Source organism: Octopus bimaculoides, chromosome 11 (genome assembly GCF_046866305.1).
Source record: "Octopus bimaculoides isolate indiv1 chromosome 11, ASM4686630v1, whole genome shotgun sequence".
In the NCBI taxonomy this organism is placed as follows: Eukaryota; Metazoa; Mollusca; class Cephalopoda; order Octopoda; family Octopodidae; genus Octopus; species Octopus bimaculoides.
This window is the reverse complement of record NC_142938.1, coordinates 74029531-74054234: the sequence shown is the minus strand read 5'-3', so window position 1 is coordinate 74054234 and position 24704 is coordinate 74029531. Positions and strand designations below refer to the sequence as shown.

The 24704-nt window shown below is 36.0% G+C and overlaps 1 protein-coding gene across 1 annotated transcript in view; it reads right to left on the bottom strand.

Moving 5' to 3' along the window:
- LOC106871651 (BCL11 transcription factor A) overlaps positions 1-24704 on the bottom strand; it is a 303703-nt gene that overhangs the window by 42994 nt on the left and 236005 nt on the right. Inside the window, exon 2 of the mRNA XM_052971922.2 lies at positions 16969-17379. Coding sequence (XP_052827882.1) covers positions 16969-17379 — 411 coding nt within the window. The remainder of the gene's footprint in view (positions 1-16968; positions 17380-24704) is intronic.

Genomic DNA, 24704 nt, shown 5'->3' with positions numbered 1-24704 from the left:
ATTCACCTATGAACAGTTTAATATGTTTTTGGACAGGCCTACATTACAACAAAAATACTATTAATTCTGTAACGACACCGCTAAGAGAAATGGGAAAAGAATAGAGTGGGATGAGATCTGAGAGTTTCTAAAGAATCTGCATGTGAAGGAATGGGTTCACAGGTGAATATTCCTGGGTAAGAATTATACAAGTAGATTAAATAGATTTTAAACTGAAGTCTGTGGGAAGGCTTGTGGCCTAGTGATTAGGTCAGTGTTTCTCAACCGCTTTACCCTTGTGTAACCCTTAAAATAAATTACGTCTCAAGGAACCCCTGCACAAAAAAAATTATATCCCATATCTTTCTCATATTCTTTTCATCGTAGTTCATGTGGTAAATATCACATATATATATATATATATATATATATATATATATTGTTGTATTGGGGGATGGTCATGTTGCCAGTTTAGCCAATAAAAACACAAGCACTATATATTTGGTGTTAATTTGCTTCAGCTTTATTTTATCTTTTACATTAATCATATTTCGACCAGAGTTCTTTCGCCACACTTCTGTGACCTCATCAGTGGTCCTTTGCTTTCTTCTTTCTTATTTGTATATATATATATATATATATATATGTGTGTGTGTGTGTGTGTGTGTGTGTGTGTGTGTGTGTGTGGTTATATATTTTTGATAACATAATAGGTTAGATAGGATGATGTTTATATTACAATAACCAATAATATGTTGTGCATGTATAGTAATATTACGATCATGAAATTAGCATTAGCTTATCTCACGGAACCCCTGGGTACCTTTTGTGGAACCCCGGTTGAGAAACGGTGGTGTTAAGGAGTGCTTTTATGACTTGACAGTAACTATTAGAAGTTAGAAGGATCTCAAGCAATCAAGGGGCACTCAATTGAATACAGATTGTAGAATGTGAATTACAGAATGAGTCGAGTGGCTGCCATTTTAACAGACTCCTTGCATGCCCCATGTGCCTGTGTTGCGAGCCCTTTATACATAAAAGTAGCAATCTTTCAGATCCAGGCTGTCGTCTTTCTAACACTTCATGAATTAACCAATTAATGTTTGCTAATTGATAATAATTAAGCATCCTGTTAATCCAAGGATTGTGTAACAACAAAGTGGAGTACATTTATTAGAGGTGTATACATTAGTGTCATCACCTTATACATACATATCTGTACATATATATAAACATACATACCAAAATACATTCATACACACACAAGTATGGAAAACGGATGTTAGAGGATGACGATGACACACACACACACATATATATATATATATATATATACATACACACATACACATATGAGGGGGTGCTGAAAAGTTCCTGGCTTTGGTAAAAGAAAATACAAGGGGTCAGTAATCAGAATATCTCCCCCTCCGGTACACACTCTTATTGCAGTGGTTCTTCAGTTTTCCTAAGCCCTGTAAAAGAACTTGGAAGGTTGAGGCCTCCAACCAGGCCTCTTGCAATTACCCTTAAAGCCAGGAACTTTTCAGCGCCCCCCTGAACACACACATACACACACGTGTATATGTGTGTGATAATGGAAGCAGATTACTAATGCCGAGTAGAAACAGTTTTGGTTAGTAGGGGAAGTTACATAGAGTAAACCAAATAGCTGTTGGCATACAGAAAACCTTAAATGTCTGGGTATTTCTTGTGGTATGACGTCTAATTAAGAAACATGGAGAGATGATGCACTCAAGACATATACAAACCATTCTTGCACAGAGAAACAGATGTTGCTAAAAATGATGATGATGATGATGATGACAACTGGTGGGGCAGCAGAGCTCAAACTAATAGTTAAAGCATTGTCATCTGGAGCTGGGAAAAACCTGGTTTAGCTCAAAGACAAAGCGTTTAGTAAATGGTAAAAAACACCAGGAACTAATTCTAAGTTTTTTTGCTAAAGAAAAAAAAAAAAAAATTTCTAGCCTTGCTTTAAAAACAACTGAAGGGTTAACTGCAGAAGGAGCAGGATTTTTACCTAACGGGGCTAGGGCCTCCCCTGCATTGCCATGTTCAAGAACAGGAATGTTTTCTGAGTCAGACTGCTTACGTAACATTTAAAATACAGAATATATCATCAAATGGGGGTAACTAATATTTGCAAAAACAAAACAAACAAAAAAATTAATGTTTAGCAGAAACAGAGTGAGTCAAGGTCCCAGAGTTTTGTGCATTGGTCCTTATCAAGTGCCAACACATGAAACCCTCAGGCCTTGATTCACTCTCTTATTTCCCCTAAATAGGAATTTATTCTGCATTAGAAGACCCTTCAATTACTATACACCCACATGCTTTCCTGAGTATAATAACAGTGCTACAATTGTTTTGCAGCTGCAGACATAAAAGCACTTCCTTATATGGAATCAAGTAATCCATTTGCTTTGTGTTATGTTGTATAATATTCCTTCAACATATGAGGGGGTGCTGAAAAGTTCCTGGCTTTGGTAAAAGAAAATACAAGGGGTCAGTAATCAGAATATTATTCCCCTTTGATTTAAGTTATAGTTTTTTGCACAAATAGACTTGCATACACATTGATATATCTTTCTTTTTCATCTCTCTTCTTCTTCGTCTTCTTATTATTATTATAATAACTTGTTTGTAGATATCTGGTTTAATTTTTCCCTATTACCCCATCTGTTTTTCCTTATTGAATTTTATTAATAACCTTTTTTGATGTTCTTCCTAAAAATTCTTCACACTGATGAGAATGACAATGCATAACTTTAGTTATAATTTTAATCATAATTATCATTATTATAATTTTTTCTTAAATATTTGTATTGTCTTTTGAAACGTGCGTATGTATTGAATTCAATTTTGTGTTAAATTCAATTTTGATTTTTACATATTTTCTCTATTTTTATACCTATAACAAATTTTTTCAATTATATATATTAGCTATATTGAGGATACAAATACCTCTTAGAAAGGGATGTCAACATCCAAGCTTCACTGGTTTAATCTTATATATTAATGAAATGTTCAAGAGTCCAGTATAGCTTAAAAGTATTGGTGTTTATTGTTTGAAATAGGCACCAGGTAAGTATATTACTCTCCATTTTCTCTGTATAATATATTATAGATAGATACCGTAAATTACGGTGTATAAGGAATGGCTTTTTGTAAAAAAAAGTAGGTTAAAAAAATATGGGAGTTTCTTAAGCATGCATAATTCCTAACAAAACCTTTTTCCCAAATTTTAAACCCCCCAAATTAGGGGGTTCTTTATACATGTTAAAATATGGTGTATATAATGTAAGTGGCATTTGAACTTAGAATGTCAAGTTGCAAGAAATGCTGCTAAGCATTTTTCTGGCTTGGTAATGATTCTACCAGCTTATTGCCTCAACGATGATGATGATAATAATAATAATGATAATAACAATAATAATAATAATAATAATAATAATAATAATAATAATAATAATAATAATTCTTTCTACTATAGACACAAGGTCTGAAATTTTGGTGGGAGAGGACTAGTTGATTACATTGACCCCCAGTGTTTTACTAGTACTTAATTCATCGACACCGAAAGGATGAAAGGCAAAGTCGACCATGGCGGAATTGGTTTCAAATTTTGGCACAACGCTTGCAGTTTTGGGGGAGAGGACTAGTTGATTACATTGACCCCAGTGTTTTACTGGTACTTAATTCATCGACACCGAAAGGATGAAAGGCAAAGTTGACCATGGCGGAATTGGTTTCAAATTTTGGCACAACGCTTGCAGTTTTGGGGGAGAGGACTCGTTGATTACATTGACCCCCAGTGTTTTACTGGTACTTAATTCATCGACACCGAAAGGATGAAAGGCAAAGTCGACCATGGCGGAATTGGTTTCAAATTTTGGCACAACGCTTGCAGTTTTGGGGGAGAGGACTAGTTGATTACATTGACCCCCAGTGTTTTACTGGTACTTAATTCATCGACACCGAAAGGATGAAAGGCAAAGTCGACCATGGCGGAATTGGTTTCAAATTTTGGCACAAGGCTTGCAGTTTTGGGGGAGAGGACTAGTTGATTACATTGACCCCCAGTGTTTTACTGGTACTTAATTCAACGACACCGAAAGGATGAAAGGCAAAGTCGACCATGGCGGAATTGGTTTCAAATTTTGGCACAAGGCTTGCAGTTTTGGGGGAGAGGATGAGTTGAATACATTGATCCTCCTCACTCCACAGGTCTATTGACCCAGAATGGACAAAAGGCAAAGTTGACCTAGGGAGAATTTGAACCCAGAACATAAAGATGGACAAAATGCCACAAAGCATTTTGCCCGGGGTGTTTTTGATTCTGCCAGCTCACCACCACCATAATAATAATAATGATAATAATAATAATCCTTTCTACTATAGGTACAAGGCCTGGAATTTTGAGGGGAGGGGAATAGTCGATCACATCGACACCAGTACTTTATTGACCTCCAAAAGGATGAAAGGCAAAGCCAATCTCAGTGGAATTTGAACTCAGAATGTAGTGGCAGATGATATACTGCTAAGAATTCTGTCCAGAGTGCTAATGATTTTGACAGCATGCCGCCTTAATAATAATAATAATAATAATAATAATAATAATAATAATAATAATAATAATGTTAATAATAATAATGTTAATTCCAGGACTTCACTGCTCCAAGTCCACATCCTACCAGAGCCAACAATACACAAAAAAAGAACAAAAAAAAAAAAACCCAGCAATACACTGGACAGTGAATTCAAACAACTGCATACTCTAATCTCTTAAAAAAAAAAGCAGAAAAAAAAAATGGAAAAAATGCTTGTGTCATGTAAAAAAAAACCTTTCTAAAAAACAAGTAAAAAAAGCCAACCCCATTTATGATATTTGAGTAGGAGAGGAAAGAATGGTGGAGTAGATAAGGGGTTCTTTAAACAACTCCAGCTCAGCTGCAGTAGTACATGTTAGGATGTCCTAACATTAGCAAAAAACATATCACTGAGAATCAGAACTAAGCATTTGTGTAGAAGAGGTGGGGGGTAGAAGGGGGGAGGGAGGTAGGGTCCACATCAATCCTCCACACCACCACCAGCACCACTACCCACTTCATTACATATATATTTGTTTATTCGTTTGTTTGTTTCAAATGATGGGGAATTTATTTGTGCAGTTTGTTTATGACATTTATCATGCACAGTGACCCCTAACAGAATCTATAGGGGCAGCCCCGGTAACCATACCGATAAACACACACAATGCAAGAACAATCGTCACTCGGCAGTTGCCATCAGGCTCAAGGAAACCAGATATCGCAGCCGTGGTGGTGGTGGTGGTGGTGGTGGTAGTTCTTCAGATGAATATTCAGAGATATTAACGTAGTCTTTGACCACCAAACAACCACATCATTACAACACACACACAAACAAACAAACAAACACATTTCTCACCAAAATAATAATAAAAAAGATATTCAAGAAAGAGGAAGAGAGAAGTGTTAGTCTTTCTAACCAAATGAAGCCTCATGAACTAGGTTTCAATCCTTGATAAAATAAAAATCCTGTTACATATCAAGCTAATGTCTTTGTTAAAGGCATCACAGTTGTGGTGCTGTACGACAGGGAAATAAAGATAGAGTCTGCTGAAAGGGAACAGTCATTAATCCATGTCGTTTCACTTATAGTCCTGCTATATACATCTTATTATTTACTACAGCGTGTGCAGGTTTATATACTTGTGATGCCATACATGGCTTTAAAAGTCATGTTGATTATACACACACACACACACATATATATATATACACATACTTATATATCATCATCATCACCGTTTAACTTCCGCTTTCCATGCTAGCATGGCCAACCAGATGACTGCACCAGGCTCCAATGTGATCTGGCAGAGTTTCTACAGCTGGATGCCCTTCCTAACACCAACCACACCGAGAGTGTAGTGGGTGCTTTTACATGCCACCAACACAGGAGCCAGTCAGGCGGTAGTGGCAACGGCCATGCTCAAAATGGTGTTTTTTACATGCCACCTGCACAGGAGCCAGTCCAGCGGCACTGGCAATGACCTCGCTCGAATGTTCTTTTTCACATGCCACCGGCACAAGTGCCAGTAAGGTGACGCTGATAACACTCACGCTCAAATGGTGCTACTTACGTGTGACCGGTATGGAAACCAAGACTATATGATGTTATTTTCAAAAGGAAATTTAAAAAATCATGGACAAAACATGCTTATTGTTGATTTTGTAAACGATAAACACCCACACATTTCAATATGTTTGTATATATGTATATGATATATGTATGCATGTCTCTATGTGTGTGTGATTATGTGAGCATTAATAATGTCCCTATAGATAATTATATAAACACAAGCTTACAAACGCATATACAAACATACTGTACTGTCACCTTTCAAACACAACATAGGTTGTTGCGAGACCACTATTCTCATGGATGAAACCAAATGGTTAGCAAGAAAGAAGAATGGCATTAGATCGTAACCTTGGTATACCCTATAAAAGATGTGAAAGTATCTAGTGCTTCCATTTTCCACATACAAGTGAACATAGTATATAGAAGAAACATGTAGCGTAACCATTGAAACATGTAGTGTAACCACTGAAACATTCTCACCATCTTTCCAAATCCTGCTGCTTTCCCATGAAATTTTTGGTCCCCCCAAAGTTGTTTTGATGTATAAGTCAGCCTAACCTTTCTGGCTGTGAAGTTTGGCCTAAAAAATTCGATTTGAATGCCAGAAAATACAGTAATAAATATTTCTAAACATTTTGATGTAGCATTCAGGGATTCTATTAGCTTTTGGTTTACTGTTAGCTTTTGTTAGCTGGATAGACACCTGATGAACACTGTAGAATAATACCATTTCCAAAGCCAATAAAACTGATTGACAATGGTTGCTGGAAATCCAGACACTGTTGAATGATAAATCTACATTGTGAGGATTTTGTTCACAGCTTGGTTGCTCGTGTGTGAAACCTGCTTGTTCTTCAATGACAGCAATGAAAAGGCTGGAGCAACAAACCTCAAAAGACCTTACCAAAGACCGACAACAAGGTAAACTCTGAGCCAATTGTTACAATCAACTGCATTGCTTTCCTTTGGCAGTTTGACTATCACACTTCACTGTCGCACTTCTGAGACAAACTGTCATTACAGGCAGATTGGTCAGTGATGTTATGGTACTCTGACTTCCATGCTTCAGTAACTCAGCTGGTGTCCAATCTAGATCAACGGCCTCCTCTTTGTTTTGTTTTGTTTATTTTTCATTTTCATTTTTATTATTTGTTTTGTTTCAATGTCTTGATCATTGTCTATATATTCTCATATGTTCCCAACCTGTGGTTAATAGGATTCCTTTGTTTTCATACTGAGGTGTGTGTGTGTGTATGGGTAGGTTGGCATTGTCATCATCATCATCATCATCATCCTTTAATGCCGGTCTTGCATGCTGGCATGGGTTGGATGGTTTGACAAGATTTGATGAGCTAGTATGATGTGTGTATATCCGTGTGCACATATATGTGTGTGCACATGTGTGTATGGGCCTGCACATATGTATGTATGTATGTTTATGTATGTGCACATATATGCATGTGTGTATGTGTTTATGTATGCATGTGTGTATGTGCACGTGTGTATGTGTTTATGTATGCATGTGTGTATGTGCACATATATGTATGCGTGTATGTATTTATGTATGCATGTGTGTATGTGCACATATGTGTATGTGTGTGCACGTATATGTATTCGTGTATGTGTTTATATATGCATGTGTGTGTGTGCATGTATATTACATACATATACACACATTCACATCCAAACACACAACACACATAGAACACAAACACACAGAAACACACACAAACAAACACAAACACACAAACGCAATCGCACGTCCATTTATATATGAATGTATGTTTGACATACAAGAAAATATGCATAAAATATTATGGCCAGTGACATAAACTTTTATATAAATAGATTCTGAAGAGAGGAAGAAAACGGTGTGAAGATGTGTGTGTGTGTACATGTACACGTGTGAAAGTGTGTCTGAGAGAGAGAGAGAGATGTATAGATGCATATAGCTACATAATGTATAGGTACCAGTGATGAAAGAAATGGAGGAAAGGGGGGTCTTGGACATGGAAATTCTGTATGCATGGGCAGATGTGGACAGGAAACATGACTGTAGAAATACTACATGGTAACAAGAGGGATGGGAGAGCAGGCAGGAAATCCCATGTTGTAAAAGAGATGGTGAGGGTGGAGGAAGGGTGGCGGGTGGTGGAGGGAGAGAAAATGCAGGAAACCATATGTGGGAGATAGGCAGAGGGATAAGGGAGATAGGAGAGGAGTAGCGAGGGAGAGAAAGGGGAGAAGAGCACTTTGGGTGTAGAGAGGGAGGAGGAGGAGGAGTGAAAGCAGGAAACCAAGGTTGGAATGAGAGAGGGAAAGAGATAGGGGGAGAGTGAAAAATGATTAAAGAGAGAGAGAGAGAGAGAGAGAGAGAAAAAAGAGACAGGCAGAGATAATGAAGATAGGGGGAAAGAGAGGGTGAAAGAGAAAAACAAAGAGATAATGATAAAAAGAAAGAGAAAGTGAGAGGGTCAGAGAGAGAGAGAGAGAGGGACAGAGAGAATGAAAAAGGGAAACAGTGAGAGATAATTAAAGAGAGAAAGAGAGTGTGAGAGAGAGAGAGAGAGAGCATGTAATGTGCGTGCTTGATGCACAGATGTGTGCAGTAGGTGTATATGCAGAGATGGTGGACAGCTGTATGTAGAGTGGATAAGAGCCAGCTGAGAGAGTGGGAAGAGAGAGAGAGAGGGAGAGAGAGAGAGATAGAGAACGATGAGAGGACAAACATTACAAGATAATAATAATAATAATAATAATAATAATAATAATAATAATAATAATAATAATATTGAATCAAAAGAAAACACACAAAAAAAAGAAGAGGAAAAAATATATTGGTGAATATCAAAGAATAAAGGAGAAAACAAACAATTTTATGGAAGAAGGAGAGGAAGAAAATGTGAGAGAGAGAGAGAGAGAGGGAGGGAGGTGAGTGTTGATAATGTAAATGAGACAGAGGGAGTGGGGGGGGTTGATAATGTGAGTGAGAGGAAGAGGGACCAACATATAAGGGCAAAAATACATACTGGATGGGGTGAGAGACATGGATTGGGTATATACACACACAAACAATCCATCCGTCTGTCTGTCTGTCTCTTTATATGATTATATATATATATATATATAAAGTTACACATATAATTATCTACATATATATACTCAAAAATAAACAAAATATGACACTGATATATGCACACGTGTGTATTGTGTGTGTTTGTGTGCCTGTGTGTGTAAGCATGTATTTATATAATTATCTGTATGGGCATTAATGCTCACATAATTACACACACGGCCATGCATACATATATACACATACATATAGACATGCATATATATATATATATATATATATATATATATATATATATATATATATATACAGACATGCATATATATATATGCACATACATTATATATATATATATATTTACACATATATACATACATATATATATATGCACATACATTATATATATATATATATTTACACATATATACATACATATATATATATGCACATACATTATATATATATATATATATATATATACACACATATATACATACATATATATATATATGCACATACATTATATATATATATATATATATATACATAAATACATACATATATATATATATGCACATACATTATATATATATATATATATATATATATATATATATATATACATATATACATACATATATATATATATGCACATACATTATATATATATATATATATATATATATATATATATACATATATACATACATATATATATATATGCACATACATTATATATATATATATATATATACATATATACATACATATATATATATATGCACATACATTATATATATATATATATATATATATACATATATACATACATATATATATATATGCACATACATTATATATATATATATATATATATATATATATATATATATACATACATATATATATATATATATATATATGTTATACACACAAACATACATGCACACATTGAAATACACACACATACACACACGTGTGTGTGGGTGTGTTTATAAAACATATAAAAGAAACAGAGACGTTTTCACAAGAGAGTTTCAAGTAAAAGATAGATACATGGATGTTTGATGTAGACAGATGTGTGTGTGTGTGTGTGTGTGTGAGTGAGAGAGAGAGGGGGGAGGAGGAGGAGGGGATGGTTTCAGCACCTATAGTTTGACAGAGGAAACAAGGGAGGAGGAACAGAAGTGCATATGCAGAAATAGAATGTCAGTGTGTGCGTGTGTGTGTGTATATATATATATATATATATATATATATATACACACATATATATATATGTACACACACATGGACACACATTATGAGTAGGAGCAGGAGGCAAGGAAGAAGAGAAAGTCGAAGGGATGGAAAAGGGAGAATTGAAAATATATAAAAAATATATCACTATAACTATATATATATATATACACACATATATAAATTAAGAGTAGTGGTAGAAGGAGATGAAAACAAAACTGAGGCAAGAATTGAAAGGCAGCTATGGGAATAAATAAATAAATAAAATACATAAATAAATAAATCATGGGATAAATCAAATAAAATATTTTTAAAAAAAATATATAAAAAAAAAAAAAAATAAATAATGAGTAGGAGAGCATTCCTTTCAGACAAAAGATTGGAGTAAATGAAAGGAATAAAGTTCAAATGTCTACTGCAGCCATAACCATACCGTATTTTCTATGACTCATAAGGAATTCCTTCTAAATGATTATTATTATTATTATTATTATTAATACTACCACTACCACCACTATTACTATTGCTACTAGCACCATTATATTTTATGTCAGGACATTGTTGTCATAGCTGTATTTTTTTAAGTACAGCTCTAGGCTTCATAATTTCACTCTAGATCTGTAATGGCCAGTTGATGTGAGGCTGCCAGTTGAGAAATAAAATAACACAAAGAAAAATATAAATAAAAATGAAATTTAAATAAATAAATAAATAAATAAATAAATATATAAAATGTTATGTATATAAAGAAATAAAAATTTTTCAAAAAATTAAAATAAACAGATGAAGTAAAATAAATTGAAAAAAAAAAAAATAATACACAAAATAAAAGAAATTTTTCAGAAAATCTAGAATTGATAATATGGTAAAGCAGTATTTGAAAGGTGGTAAAAAGAGAGAGAGAAAGAGACAGAATAGAGAGGGAGAGGATGAGTAAGAGGAGGTTGATATATAGATAGGGAAGGGGTGGCAGGAAGGGAGGGGGAAAGGAGGAGGAGGAAGAGTTCTTTGAAAAAGGAAGACAAAAAGAGAGAGAGAGTCTTTTGCAAACAAGAGCATTTTCAGTATGTGAGAACTGAAGATTTTGGATTTAACATTGAACCGATGCTTTCCCACTACAGCATCTATGTAAAATAGATTTTGGAATGCAGTTGCCGCAGTTGCTGCCGTTACTGGCATGTGCAAATGTGTATGTAACTGCGTGTATGCGCGGCGTGTACGTAACTGCGTGCTCGGCTTTTTAATAATTTATTTAAAATGACGGCACTGAAGGATGATGGCCAGGAATAGCAGAGCGCCAGAGTGGAAGGTTTAGCCATGACTGGTTCGAAATGAATCAGTGGCTCTGAGTTCAAATGACCTTCATGGCTAATTATGGCACTTCTCCTACAATCTCTATAAACAGAAATAGCAGTAATATAAGTGGGGGAGTGAGCAGACTGGTCACTGAAATTCAACAGGAACTGCATGCGTGTGTATGTATGTATATATATATACACACACTTGGGCAAGTGTCTTCTACTATAGCCTCGGGCAGACCAAAGCCTTGTGAGTGGATTTGGTAGACGGAAACTGAAAGAAGCCTGTCGTATATATGTATATATATGTATGTGTGTTTCTGTGTCTGTGTATGTCCCCCTCACCATAGCTTGACAACCGATGCTGGTGTGTTTACGTCCCCGTAACTTAGCAGCTCGGCAAAAACAGACCGACATAATAAGTACTAGGCTTACAAAGAATAAGTCCTGGGGTCGATTTGCACTCGACTAAAGGCGGTGCTCCAGCATGGCCACAGTCAAATGACTGAAACAAGTAAAAGAGTATATATATATATATATATACTTTCGTCCTAATTTTGGGACTGCCATGTTGGCTTGGCGATAACTATTAATTTCCAGTACCGCTGCCGTAGTCTCCTTTAGAGAGACTTAGAAATATTAATAACTCTATATATATATATATATATATATATATATATATATATATATATATATATATATATATATATAGCTGATCTTTTTCAGGTTTCGGTCATTGGATTGCGGCGATGCTATGGCACCAAATTTGAAGGATTAAGTCAAACAAATCAACCCCGGTTTTTTTACGAAGTCTAGTTCTTAGTCTATCCATGTCTCATGTGTGAATTGCTAAGTTATGGGGATTATGGGGAGGCAAACAAACCAACATTGGTTGTCAAGCAGTGGTGGGGACAAATATGAATGCAAGCATAAACAATAGGCTTCTACACAGTTTTCATCTACCAAATTCACTCATGAAGCAATTGGTGACCCAGGGCTATAGTAGAAGACATGTCCAAGGTACTGCGCAGGAGGTCTGAACCCCAAAACTAGTTGGTTGCAACACACATATACACACACACAACGCAGCCAAACTTTCGAGTGAGCCAAGGAACCATGTTTCCATAAGATTTTTTTTTTTCCAAATTGCTAAAACTGTCTCACTTGATCACAACTCATGACAGATAGAGTCACAGTCTTTTGGTGATGGGCCAGGATTTGAACCTAAAACACACAGAGTGACACAATAAATGCCATTAGGCATCTCATCCTGTGTACAATCAAATCCGACAACACTTGTTTCATCAATTCCAGAAAGATGAAATGCAAACTAGACTTCGTTGGGATTTGAACCCACGATGCAGAGAGTTGGATCATTTTATTGAAGACCAACGACACTGTAAATTTGCTGCCTTATATTACACACACACACAGACTTATATAAGCATTCACTCAAACACATACATTTACATACCTATACATGCATACACACATACATACATTTACATGCATACACTGTAGTATGCAGGTGTGTGAGCACACCTACAGGTATTATTATTATTATTATTATTATTATTATTATTATTAAGGCGATGAGCTGGCAGAATCGTTAGCATGCTGGGCAAAATGCTTGGCGGTATTTCGACTGCTGCTGCGTTTTGAGTTCAAATTCTGCTGAGCTCTACTTTGCCTTTCATCCTTTCGGGATCGATGCAATCGGCTTAATCCCTTCCCCCAAATTTAAGGCCTGCTGCTTCCAGTAGAAAGAATTGTTACTATTATTATTATTATATATATATATACATATATAAACATGTAGATATACATGCGTATGTGTGTGTGTATATATATATATATATATATAGCGAGCGAGAGAGAGAGAGACATACGCACATGCACACACACACACATGTACAGAAACATGTAGATATACATGAGTTGTTGTTGGCAGTTCAGTAAGGTCCTCAACCTGCCCCTTACATTTCAGGCTGTATGGAATAGGAGCTCCCATACTTGAGAAAGAGGTAAGGGTTGGTGCCAGGAAGGGCCTCCAGTTGTAAAACAAGGCTCCAATAGCATAAACCCCCTAACCGCTGTTAGCAGGGGAAAATGAACATGGGAGAAAAAAGAACAAGCAAAGAACAAAAAAAACATACATACATGCATACATACATGTATATATATATATATATATATATATATATATATATATATATATATACACACACACACACACATATACGTGTGCACAGATATAGACATAAATTATCACACACACACATGTGCATACATACACACACATGTATATGTGCACAGATATAGACAAAGATCACACACGAGCATACATACATGTATATACACACATATATATACACATTTAAAATTCATACACACATACATAATACACCCACATGCACATAAACCTATGCATATCACTATATGTATAAGTACACATGAATATACACATTTGAAATATATATACTTATACATACATTGTATACATAAGTACACATTCATATAGACTATATATGTATACACACAGGCACACAAGCAACAAAACGCTGCTCACTTATCAGAGTGGGCTGTACCGACAAATGGATGCTGCTAACACCAACTGCGGCAACGCCTCGACCCCGTGCCAGGATGGAAAACGGATATACAATGATGATGAAATATCCATACATGTGTGGTGTGTGTATGTGTGCGTGCGCACACACACACACACGTATATAAATGCACATACATACACTCATTTTTATATACACACACACACCTACATATACATTGACACATATCTGTATATATATATATACACACACATGCATATACATATATACATACATATACACACACATATATATACATACATAATATACATATATATACACACACATATATACATACATACATACCTATATATACATGCATATATATACATACACACATACATATATACACATACATATACACACACACACACGTATACATACAAACGCACACACGTAAACATACATATGCACACACATGTAAACATACATACGCACACGTGTTAACATACACACACGTATATAAACATACACACACACATGTAAACATATATACGCAAACACGTGTATACATACATACACATACATATGTATACATACATACACATATACACATGCACACGTACATATATATATATATATATATATATATAACACACACATATATATGTATGATTTAACACATATTGCAAAGCTATACAGATATAAGTCAGTAAAAGCTAGCCGCGTTTTTAGGATGCAGACAGCACCATGGGATCTTTTATGCTATGTTTATATACAAATCTGCACAAAAACACCCCCACGCACACATCCATGCACAGGTGCACTCACACACAAAACGCATACGACTAGATGTACTTTCGCCTCAACAGAAGACAGATTTCTAGCTTGCTACCACATCCCGTCATTTCATACTGCACAGTTCTATACTGAAACTATCTGCCATCCACTCGGCTACCGTCTCCTTTGGAGGAACAAGCAAGATTTGTCTGTAAAAATTTAAAATTATTATTACTTTAACAGCGCCATAAAGACACGAAAATGACATTACTTAATCAGGAGACAATTACAGTAACGAACTAAAACAGTGTCAGCTAAACACTACGACTGCCCCACCCCCACAGTACAATACAGTACAGTACACTCCCATCATAACGACGACCTTGTATTTTATTTCCAGTTTTTAAATGAAACCGAGACAAAAGTACAATAAGGAAAAAAAAAGAAAAAAGAAAGCAAATGAATTAACAACAACAAAACTTAAGAAAAACATTATTTAACTACAGTAGCGCAGCTATCACTAAAACCACCACCACCATCAAGCTGTCACCATAAAGAAAAAGAAAACGAGGTGAAGTAGATATGTAAGAATGAAACGAGAACTGTATGACACAAATTGTATCTAAAAGTGCAGTGTGCAGAGTGAATTGCAGGTGTGCAGAATAGCTGCACAGCACAGTGGTTGGTGCTAATCTGTTTTAGATAACGAGTTGGTTCATGATGGTTGACTTGGAGGGTGATATACTGGCAGAGGGAACAGAACAGTCAACAGCTATGGGGACAAGTGTCTGCATACGTAGCTGTTGATCAGTGAGTAGAGAGAGGCTGCATTGGAGGTGCAATGGCCTAGTGGTTAGGGCAGCGGACTTGCGGTCGTAGGATCGCGGTTTTGATTCCCAGACCGGGCATTGTGAGTGTTTATTGAGCGAAAACACCTAAAACTCCACGAGGCTCCGGCAGGGAATGGTGGCAAACCCTGCTGTACTCTTCCACCATGACTTTCTCTCACTTTTTCTCACTGTACTTGTATTTCAAAGGGTCAGCCTTGTCACATTCTGTGTCACGCTGAATCTCCCTGGGAACTACATTAAGGGTACACGTGTCTGTGGAGTGCTCAGCCACTTGCACGTAAATTTTACGAGCAGGCTGTTCCGTTGATCGGATCAACTGGAACCCTCGTCGTCGTAACCAACGGAGTGCCACGAGAGACTGCACTGGTTAAAAGCTATGTAGACCGTGAGCGAAGGCTGCACTGGTCAACAGCTATGACCACAGTGAATTGGTATACAAAGTGTTCCAAAGATGTGTACGGTTAACTTAAGTCTCAGGAATTAGCAGGACATGACAAACAAACACATGACAGGCTTCTTTCAGTTTCCATTTACCAAATCCACTCACAAAGCTCTGGTTAACCTGGGGCTATAGTAGAAAAACGCTTGCCCAAGGTGCCACGCAGTGGGACTGAACTTGGAACCATGTGGTTGGGAAACAAGCTTCTTATTTCTTTATTGCCCACAAGGGGCTAAACAGAGGGGACAAACAAGGACAGACAAAGGGATTAAGTCGATTACATCGACCCCAGTGCGTAACTGGTACTTAATTTATCGACCCCGAAAGGATGAAAGGCAAAGTCAACCTCGGCGGAATTTGAACTCAGAACGTGATGGCAGACGAAATACCGCTAAGCATTTCGCCCGGCGCGCTAACGTTTCTGCCAGCTTCTTACCACACAGCCATGCCTGCACTCACAGTTAAATATGATATATCTGAAATGAAAGATAAGATGCCTGGCCATGGCATCTTTGAGTATAGCTGACCTTGGGTTAAACAGAAACAACAACAGAAAAAAAAAGGATTGCTTACTGACCTGAATGTGTCGTATTAGATTCTGCATCGGCCACTTGTTTTGTTGGTTTTAAAGGCAAACTAATTCGTAGATCTTGGCTTCCATTGTCCTCTTCCTTGCGTTTATTAGAATGACCGCTGTCCAATGTTCGGTTCAGTTCTTTCATCGGTTCGGACGAGCGAGGCGAGTGTTTCGTATCCAGCGCCTCTTTGCGCGCGATCGGCGCCGAGATGCTGGGCTGCTTCGAGCCAATCTGTGATATGGCCTCGGTCCCAGAGTCATCATCATCATCATATTCAGCTTCAGAGTCCAAAACGCTTATGTTTTCCTTGTTACAGCGATGGACTTTGTGTTTGATGAATTTCTGTATGTCCCGCAGCGGGAAGTTGGTCTGGCAGTCTCCGCACACAAGGAGGTCATTTTCTTGTTCCACTGCAAACACAAAAGAAAAAGAACGAATTACTGGTATTATATGGGGAACATAATATGTTGTGGTGGGGGTTAAACTTGGGATGAAACAACAGCAAAAACAATAAAACAACGAACCAGTGGTTACTCATCTGTAACCATTTGGACTCAAATAATTCAACAATTCTATATCTTTACCGGTTTCAGTCATTGGACTGCGGCCATACTGAAGAACTGCCTTGAAGAATTTTAGCTGAATGAATCAACCCTAGAACTTGTTTCTTTTTAGGCTTGATAATTATTTTGCCGGTCTTTTTTGCCAAACCACTTAATTACAGGAACATAAACACTTGGATTGAATATATATATATAGATATGTATGTATATTTGAAAAAAGGAAAAAGAATGGCTTTGCTGGTAGTTCTAATCAGTTTATTTATTATTTTTTAATTTTTTGATGTAAACTTTGGTGGGGAGATTTTTAACAAAAAATTCCTTAACTTTTCTGGAGAACTTTCGTTGTATATATATATATGTGTGTATATGCATATGTATGTATATATGCATGTGTGTATAAATATATATATATATATATATATATATATATACATACATGTGTGTAGATAGATATGTGTATTTATATATATATGTGTGTGTGTGTATACATATATATATATAAAAAAACGGCAAGAAACCCAGATAGTGGGACATTTTTGTACCAACTAGAATTTGGGGACGTAAACACATGTCCCTAAGTTATGTCCCCTGTAACTTAGCGGTTCAACAAAAGAGACTGATAAGATAAGTACTAGGCTTACAAAGAATAAGTCCTGGTTGATTTGTTCGACCAAAGGCGGTGCCCCAGCATGGCCACAGTCAAATAGCTGAAACAAGTAAAAGAATAAACTCAGATGGGTTTCTTGGCTAACTGTTTTACCAATTCTATTCAAGAACTAGATGTATATATGAGATATACTTCACAGTTGGGAGAATAAAGTGTGTCAGGTGATGGAGGAAAGAGAGGAACATGGGGTAGGAAGAAAAGAAAACATCTGTGTGTGTGGGGGGGGGGCAGAAGATTAATGCAAAATAAGCATTTACCAAAATAGTTTTAGAGATTTCCATGGAGAATGTATACAGGTGAGTCTTAGGTCTAAGAACTTAAAAAAAACTGGAATATTCCCAGAGATGATAGAAAGGAATGATAAATTATCTGTCCAAATAGATAAGGCCAAACTTTAGAGAGAGAGAGAGAGAGAGAGAGAGAGAGAGAGAGAGAGAGAAGAGAGAGAGAAAGAGAGAGAGAGAGAAAGAGAGAAAGAGAGAGAAAGAGAGGCTACCTTTTCGTACAGAGGAAAAAATTTCGGTGAGTGTCAAAGATATAAATAATGACTTGCAGCTGATAATTTTCAGGATCAATCTTTAAGGTACAAACAACAAATATTAGTTCTACCATTCCGTTATGGCATGGGCTGGATGGTTCTAGGATCCAGCATGCCAAAAGACTGCATTGCGCTCCAGTATTTGTGTGGCATGGTTTCTACAGATGGATGCCCTTGCTAACACCAACAATGAAACCATGCTAATTATAGTATCACCTGTGAGGTTTTACTTTTATTTGGAATATATTATTGGTTAGTAGGAAATCACAGCTGTCACCTGTCATTTGTAGACATCATTATTACATCAATGAATTCTTGATATTTTTCTCTGAAAAACCTAACTGGAGTTAAATGAAGGCTAACTAAATATTACAGGTAAGAATATAAGATTCGTTTTTGGATTTGGTTTGCAAGATTTATTATGTGATTTCGTGTGTTGAAGCATATTCTGTTGTGTCTGGGGAGAGTCATTTTCTTATTGTGCCTTAAAATTTAACACACTCACCGTTAAAATTTCCACTTATTTCTTATTTTTATTTTCAAGAGTCAAGACTATTGAAAAGGTTGCAAGATGCAACGAAAATTTTAGGAAAATAAAAATAAGAAATAAGTGGAAATTTTATTGGTGAGTGTGTTAAATTTTAAGGCACAATAAGAAAATGACTCTCCCCAGACACAACAGAATATAAGATTCAATATTCAGCAACGGAACAATTGTCAAACTAACGAAACTGGTAGACATTAGTACATAGATTAAACTTCAATATATATTGAAGAATTCACATAATGGATGGTTAAAGCACAGATGCATAAAGATGGGGGAAGAGATGGTGTTAAGAGTCAAATGAATTATTTGATAATATTTAAGGCATTTTGAAAGTTTGTTTAATTAACTCTTTTGATACTATCTTCCTGTTGAAATACAGTCATTATCATCATCATCCTCATCATTTAATGCCAACTTCCCCATGCTTGCATGATTCTAAGAGAATTTGTTGAGGCAGATTTTCTCTAAATGGACGCCCCCTCCTGCTGGCAACCCCTCACCCGTTTCCAAGCCAAGTTACATTTCCCCATGGTCAGACATGTTTTCCATGGAAGACCGCAAAATGAACAACACTGCTTGTATGATGGTGATGCTTGTTTACAACCATTACATGTTATCAAAACATGGGTTCACACAAACACAATGAGCTTCTTTCAGTTTCCATCTGCCAAATCCACACACAAGGCTACCAGGTGAGATGAATATCAAAAGAATTAACAATAAGTCCCAACAAGATTAATTATTCACATTATTTTGAATTAACCAGGCATTATCTCACAGCTTTGAGATTTTTGGTGGTGTGATTGTTTATTTTCTAGAATGACATTGTAGGGTAAGTGTGAGAGACCAGATCTGACCAGTTCAAACAAAAAAAAAAACAGGTAAAATATTTAGGCTGAGTATGGCAGTTTTAAATGTTAAATGATTAAGCAAATATACCATCGTTTCTCATTTACAGTCATGCTTCTAAATTAATTAACATCTCCGTTAATTTTGTAGAATGTCCACAATCTGATTTTGTCAAAATCAGTCTCCTTCCATTTGACATAGCCATGTTTGTGTTTAAAATGCTTGCTTTGAAGGTCAGCCTCAGTTCTCATATCAGTCGCACTAAAGGCCTGCATCGGTAGCTGAGAAGATGCATCCCTTTCCTGTACATATTTATCAGCATCACTGATAAATGTAGTCGCTGACCAGTTAGTCGATAAGAGCTTGTCAAATCAGAACGTTTTACACAGATATGAATGTTATCTGTCAATTTTCAGATGTCACAAAATGTTGCCGGAGCTGAATCTGTTCAGAACGGCGGAAAAGGGTGTGGGTGGGGGTTGGGTGTAGGCTGGTGGCTGGGTGAGGGAGGGGTGCGTTAGATTTGTCCGTTGCCATGATAAAAGATGAGTGGCCTGTCGTCACGAGGAAGGAAAATATATATACGAAAAAGAACAAAACAAAACAAAAAAAAAAAGAAAGGAACTTGTAAGATCAATGCTGAAGCAGGAGTTTTGAGATCGATTACAGAGTTATCATGATGACAGGCAGGTCAATGGAGCACTGCAATTGTTGCTGTGACTATCTAATTAACTGTTTACGAAGAATCAAGTCACGATACTTATTTCGTTACGTGGAGAGATTATCAGTAAATGCCTCACTACCGTTGCGGTGCTTTTTATCAAATGGACACGACTGAAAATCTTCTTGAGTGGCAGAGAATTAGAAGCAGCTTTCTCTCTAACAAGTAGCCATCAGACACAAGCAAACAGAATGACAGAACAGACAGCAAGGATGAGGCTGGAAGGTTGAAATGTGAGGTTAATGATACGTGAAAGCAATGGCCGCAGTAGTGGCGGTGGTGGTGGTGGCAGAAAACAGGGCAGGAGTGAGCCACTGGATGAAAAGATGACCTAAACGGTGATTTAGTTATTTTGCACTTTATCATAGCTTTATCCATTTTCTTCCCCGCTGTTAACTTATGGAATCACAGTAACTATATGACATAATGATATTACTTTCATAATTCCTCATTTGGCTTTATCGCAATTTTATATCTTTTTATCTACTTTTTATTTGTTTGTACTGTTTGTTTGCTTGTTTGTTCTTTTTTTCTTTTACTTCTTTTTGCTTTTTCTCTCTCTCTCTCTCAAAAGACTCGGTGCTTTTTGTATATGGAAATATCTGCAGACATTTTATTGATAGAATGACCCCTAAACTAATCCTGGCATGGAAGGAGCTAATTGAACAATCGTCAATAACTGACCCATCACATATTAGGACATAATCTGATCTGGGATTACACAAAGTGAGAGAAAGTGTGTGTGTGTGTGTGTGTGTGTGTGTGTGTTACTCAATATATGCAATGGTTTCTTACGCAGAATGGAATGGAGCAATGAGTAAGAACATACTGTCTGGTGTTTGGTGAGAAAGTGTATACAAGTAATATGTGGTGTGGTGTGTGGTATATAGTCAGGATGTGTATGCATATATTATGCACAATTTATAGTGAAAATGTGTGTGTGTGCATGTGTGTGCATACACACACACACACACATATATATATGCACACACATGCACATACACACACACATATATATATATATATGTGTGTATGTGTGTGTTAGGAGTGATGTGTAGTAAAGGTTTGTATGTATATATTAAGTGTGGTTTGTAAAGAGGCAGTGAGTATATATATATATAGTGTGTGTGTGTGTGTGTGTGTGTGGTATATAGTGATGACATGTATATGATATGTGTGGCATACAGTGATGACGTGTGTATAGGATTCCTGTAGTTTATAGTGAGGATTGGTGTATATATGTGTTATGTATACCTTGTAGTCAAGACGTGTGTGTTACATGTGGTGTGTGTGTGTGTGTGTGTGTGTGTGTGTGTAGTTAAGAGGTCTCGAATCCAGTATAATTGTACTGCATGTTAGATAATTACCTTCTAACATAACCTTAGGTTAATAAACGCTTTGCGATTGGAATCAGTAAATGGAAACAGTAAGGAATCCCATTGGGTGGGTGGATGTGTGTGTGTTTGTGTGTGTGTGCATGTACACACAATGTCATTTCCACTGTCCTGCATGAAGATTGCCTGAGCTGAAACATAATGTTGGCTGGTTTAGATTGCTGGTGAACATCGCATCCTCAAGAGAGGATTTAAAGAAAAAAAAATCCCTTATTTGGAGAACAGTTAAAGTTTGGCAACAGGAAGAGCATCCAGTTATGAAATACTGCCTTGAATAAGTATCTGTCTCAACAGCACAGAAAAACAAATATGAAATGAAGAAATTAAAGTGCTCACATGTATAGGTGTATATATTTATGTATGTATGTATGTATGTATGTATGTATCAATAAATCAATCTAACACATATATCCACACACACACACACACACATTTTGAACTCAAAGTAAAAAGCTGTAACCAAAATTACTGATGGGTATATTTTAAGAGACTGACTATTGCAACCACCACCACCACCACCACCACCAATACTAGCACCATCACAACCACCAACATAGCCATTGTTACTTCTGATTCTTCCGAGGAATTTACAGACCATTTCAAGTCCTTGAAACATGGGAAACAGACTAAATCCATAAACACGCACAAAAATAAAAAATAAAAGAGAGAGTTGTGTTCCTTTTATCATCATCATCATCATCATTATTGTCATCGTCAGTATTGTAAACCTATAGAACAACAAAAGACCATTACAGCATATCCGACTTGTTCAATATAAAGATACCAAACTATAATATATAAATAAATAGTTAACAAAAGAAAAAAAAAGGTAGTTACATTGTAGCAAAATATGCTTTAGCTCTTCATAAAAACAACAACAACAACCAAAAACAAAAGAAAAACACCAAAAACAAAAATAAAAGTAAAGTTCTGTCAAATGCAGCTTATTTTTTTTTTCTATTGCCCAAACAGACTCTCCTAATAAAACACATATCGACAAGAGGGAATGGGCAATAAAAATTATGAAAGCCATTAGAATTATATCCAATCTTGGCTTAACTGTATGTAGAATAACATTCTGTTCCTTTCCTTGCACTACAGGCACCACCGCCGACATCGCTGCCAACACCAACATTGCTGGTACTGCTACGACTACTACGACTACTACTACACCAATACCTATCAGAGAAAACAAGCCGTTGTCATTAGAGAGCAATTTCCAACTCGTTTAAAGAACCGAAGAGATGAAAGCCGAGTTTTGAAGAATTATACCGACGACAACGACAATGATGACAATGATGCCGGGCATTCATAGAAACCGAATTGCCTGTCTCATATACATACATATATAGATATGTGCATACATACCTTTCCTTAAATATACATATATATATATATATATATATATATATATATATATATGTGTGTGTGTGTGTATGGATGTGCTTATACATGTATTATAATATTATATAAGATTTAAAGACATTGTGGAGAAGGAAGGGGCGGAATCATTGCAAGAGGATTAATACCGGGAGGAACAATGAAAATCAGTTATGACACAAATAGATAAGAAAAAATAACAAGAAACTGCAGTTGTCAACAGACATGATCCTGATAAACCCAAAGACATGGAAACAATATTCATGCTCTAATGGAAGAAGTCTTGCTAAGACTATCAAGACAAGGAAGGAATCCGATTCCATTTTTATCATTTGTGGCTTTTAGTTTTCCCTTCTTTCTTTCTTTATTTCTTTCTAAGACCAGCTTTTGCGAATCTCATAGAGAAAGTTTAAAGTAAATTCAGCAATAGAAAATAAAAAAAAAAATTTTTTTTAAAGAATAAGAATTAAGATATAGAAAACCCCACCAAAAAAAAACCAAGAACAATGATCCACTTCACGATGACAATGATGGCGATGATGACAACGATTACTGGCATTCTTGCAGAACTGAAATCCGTAATATAATACAATATAATATAATATAATATAATACAAATAAATCCGTGATATAGAAGAAATATATCATGAATCTATTGACTATCAGGACTGTCGGATATATGACATGGAGCAAGGCGGCAATGAAAGATTCAAAATTTTATTATGTATATGTGTGTGTATATATATATATATATATATATATATATATATATATAAATATATATATATGAATGAGAAAATGAAGAAAATGGATAAAATATGTAGGTGTATGTATATATGTGTGTTATACACACACACATATATATATATAAACTAATAAACAAAGTGACAAGACAATTATGCTTAGCAACGAATGCCAGTTTCTTTTCTATTTCCTCTCAATCAATATCTTCAGAGCTTAATACCGTATCAATACAACTAAATAGATGGACCATAACCATCTCAGTACCAGTAATACCTAAAATAACAGTCACAGCATAGCAGATGTCATCACGACCCAGCCAACAACACAGCAAG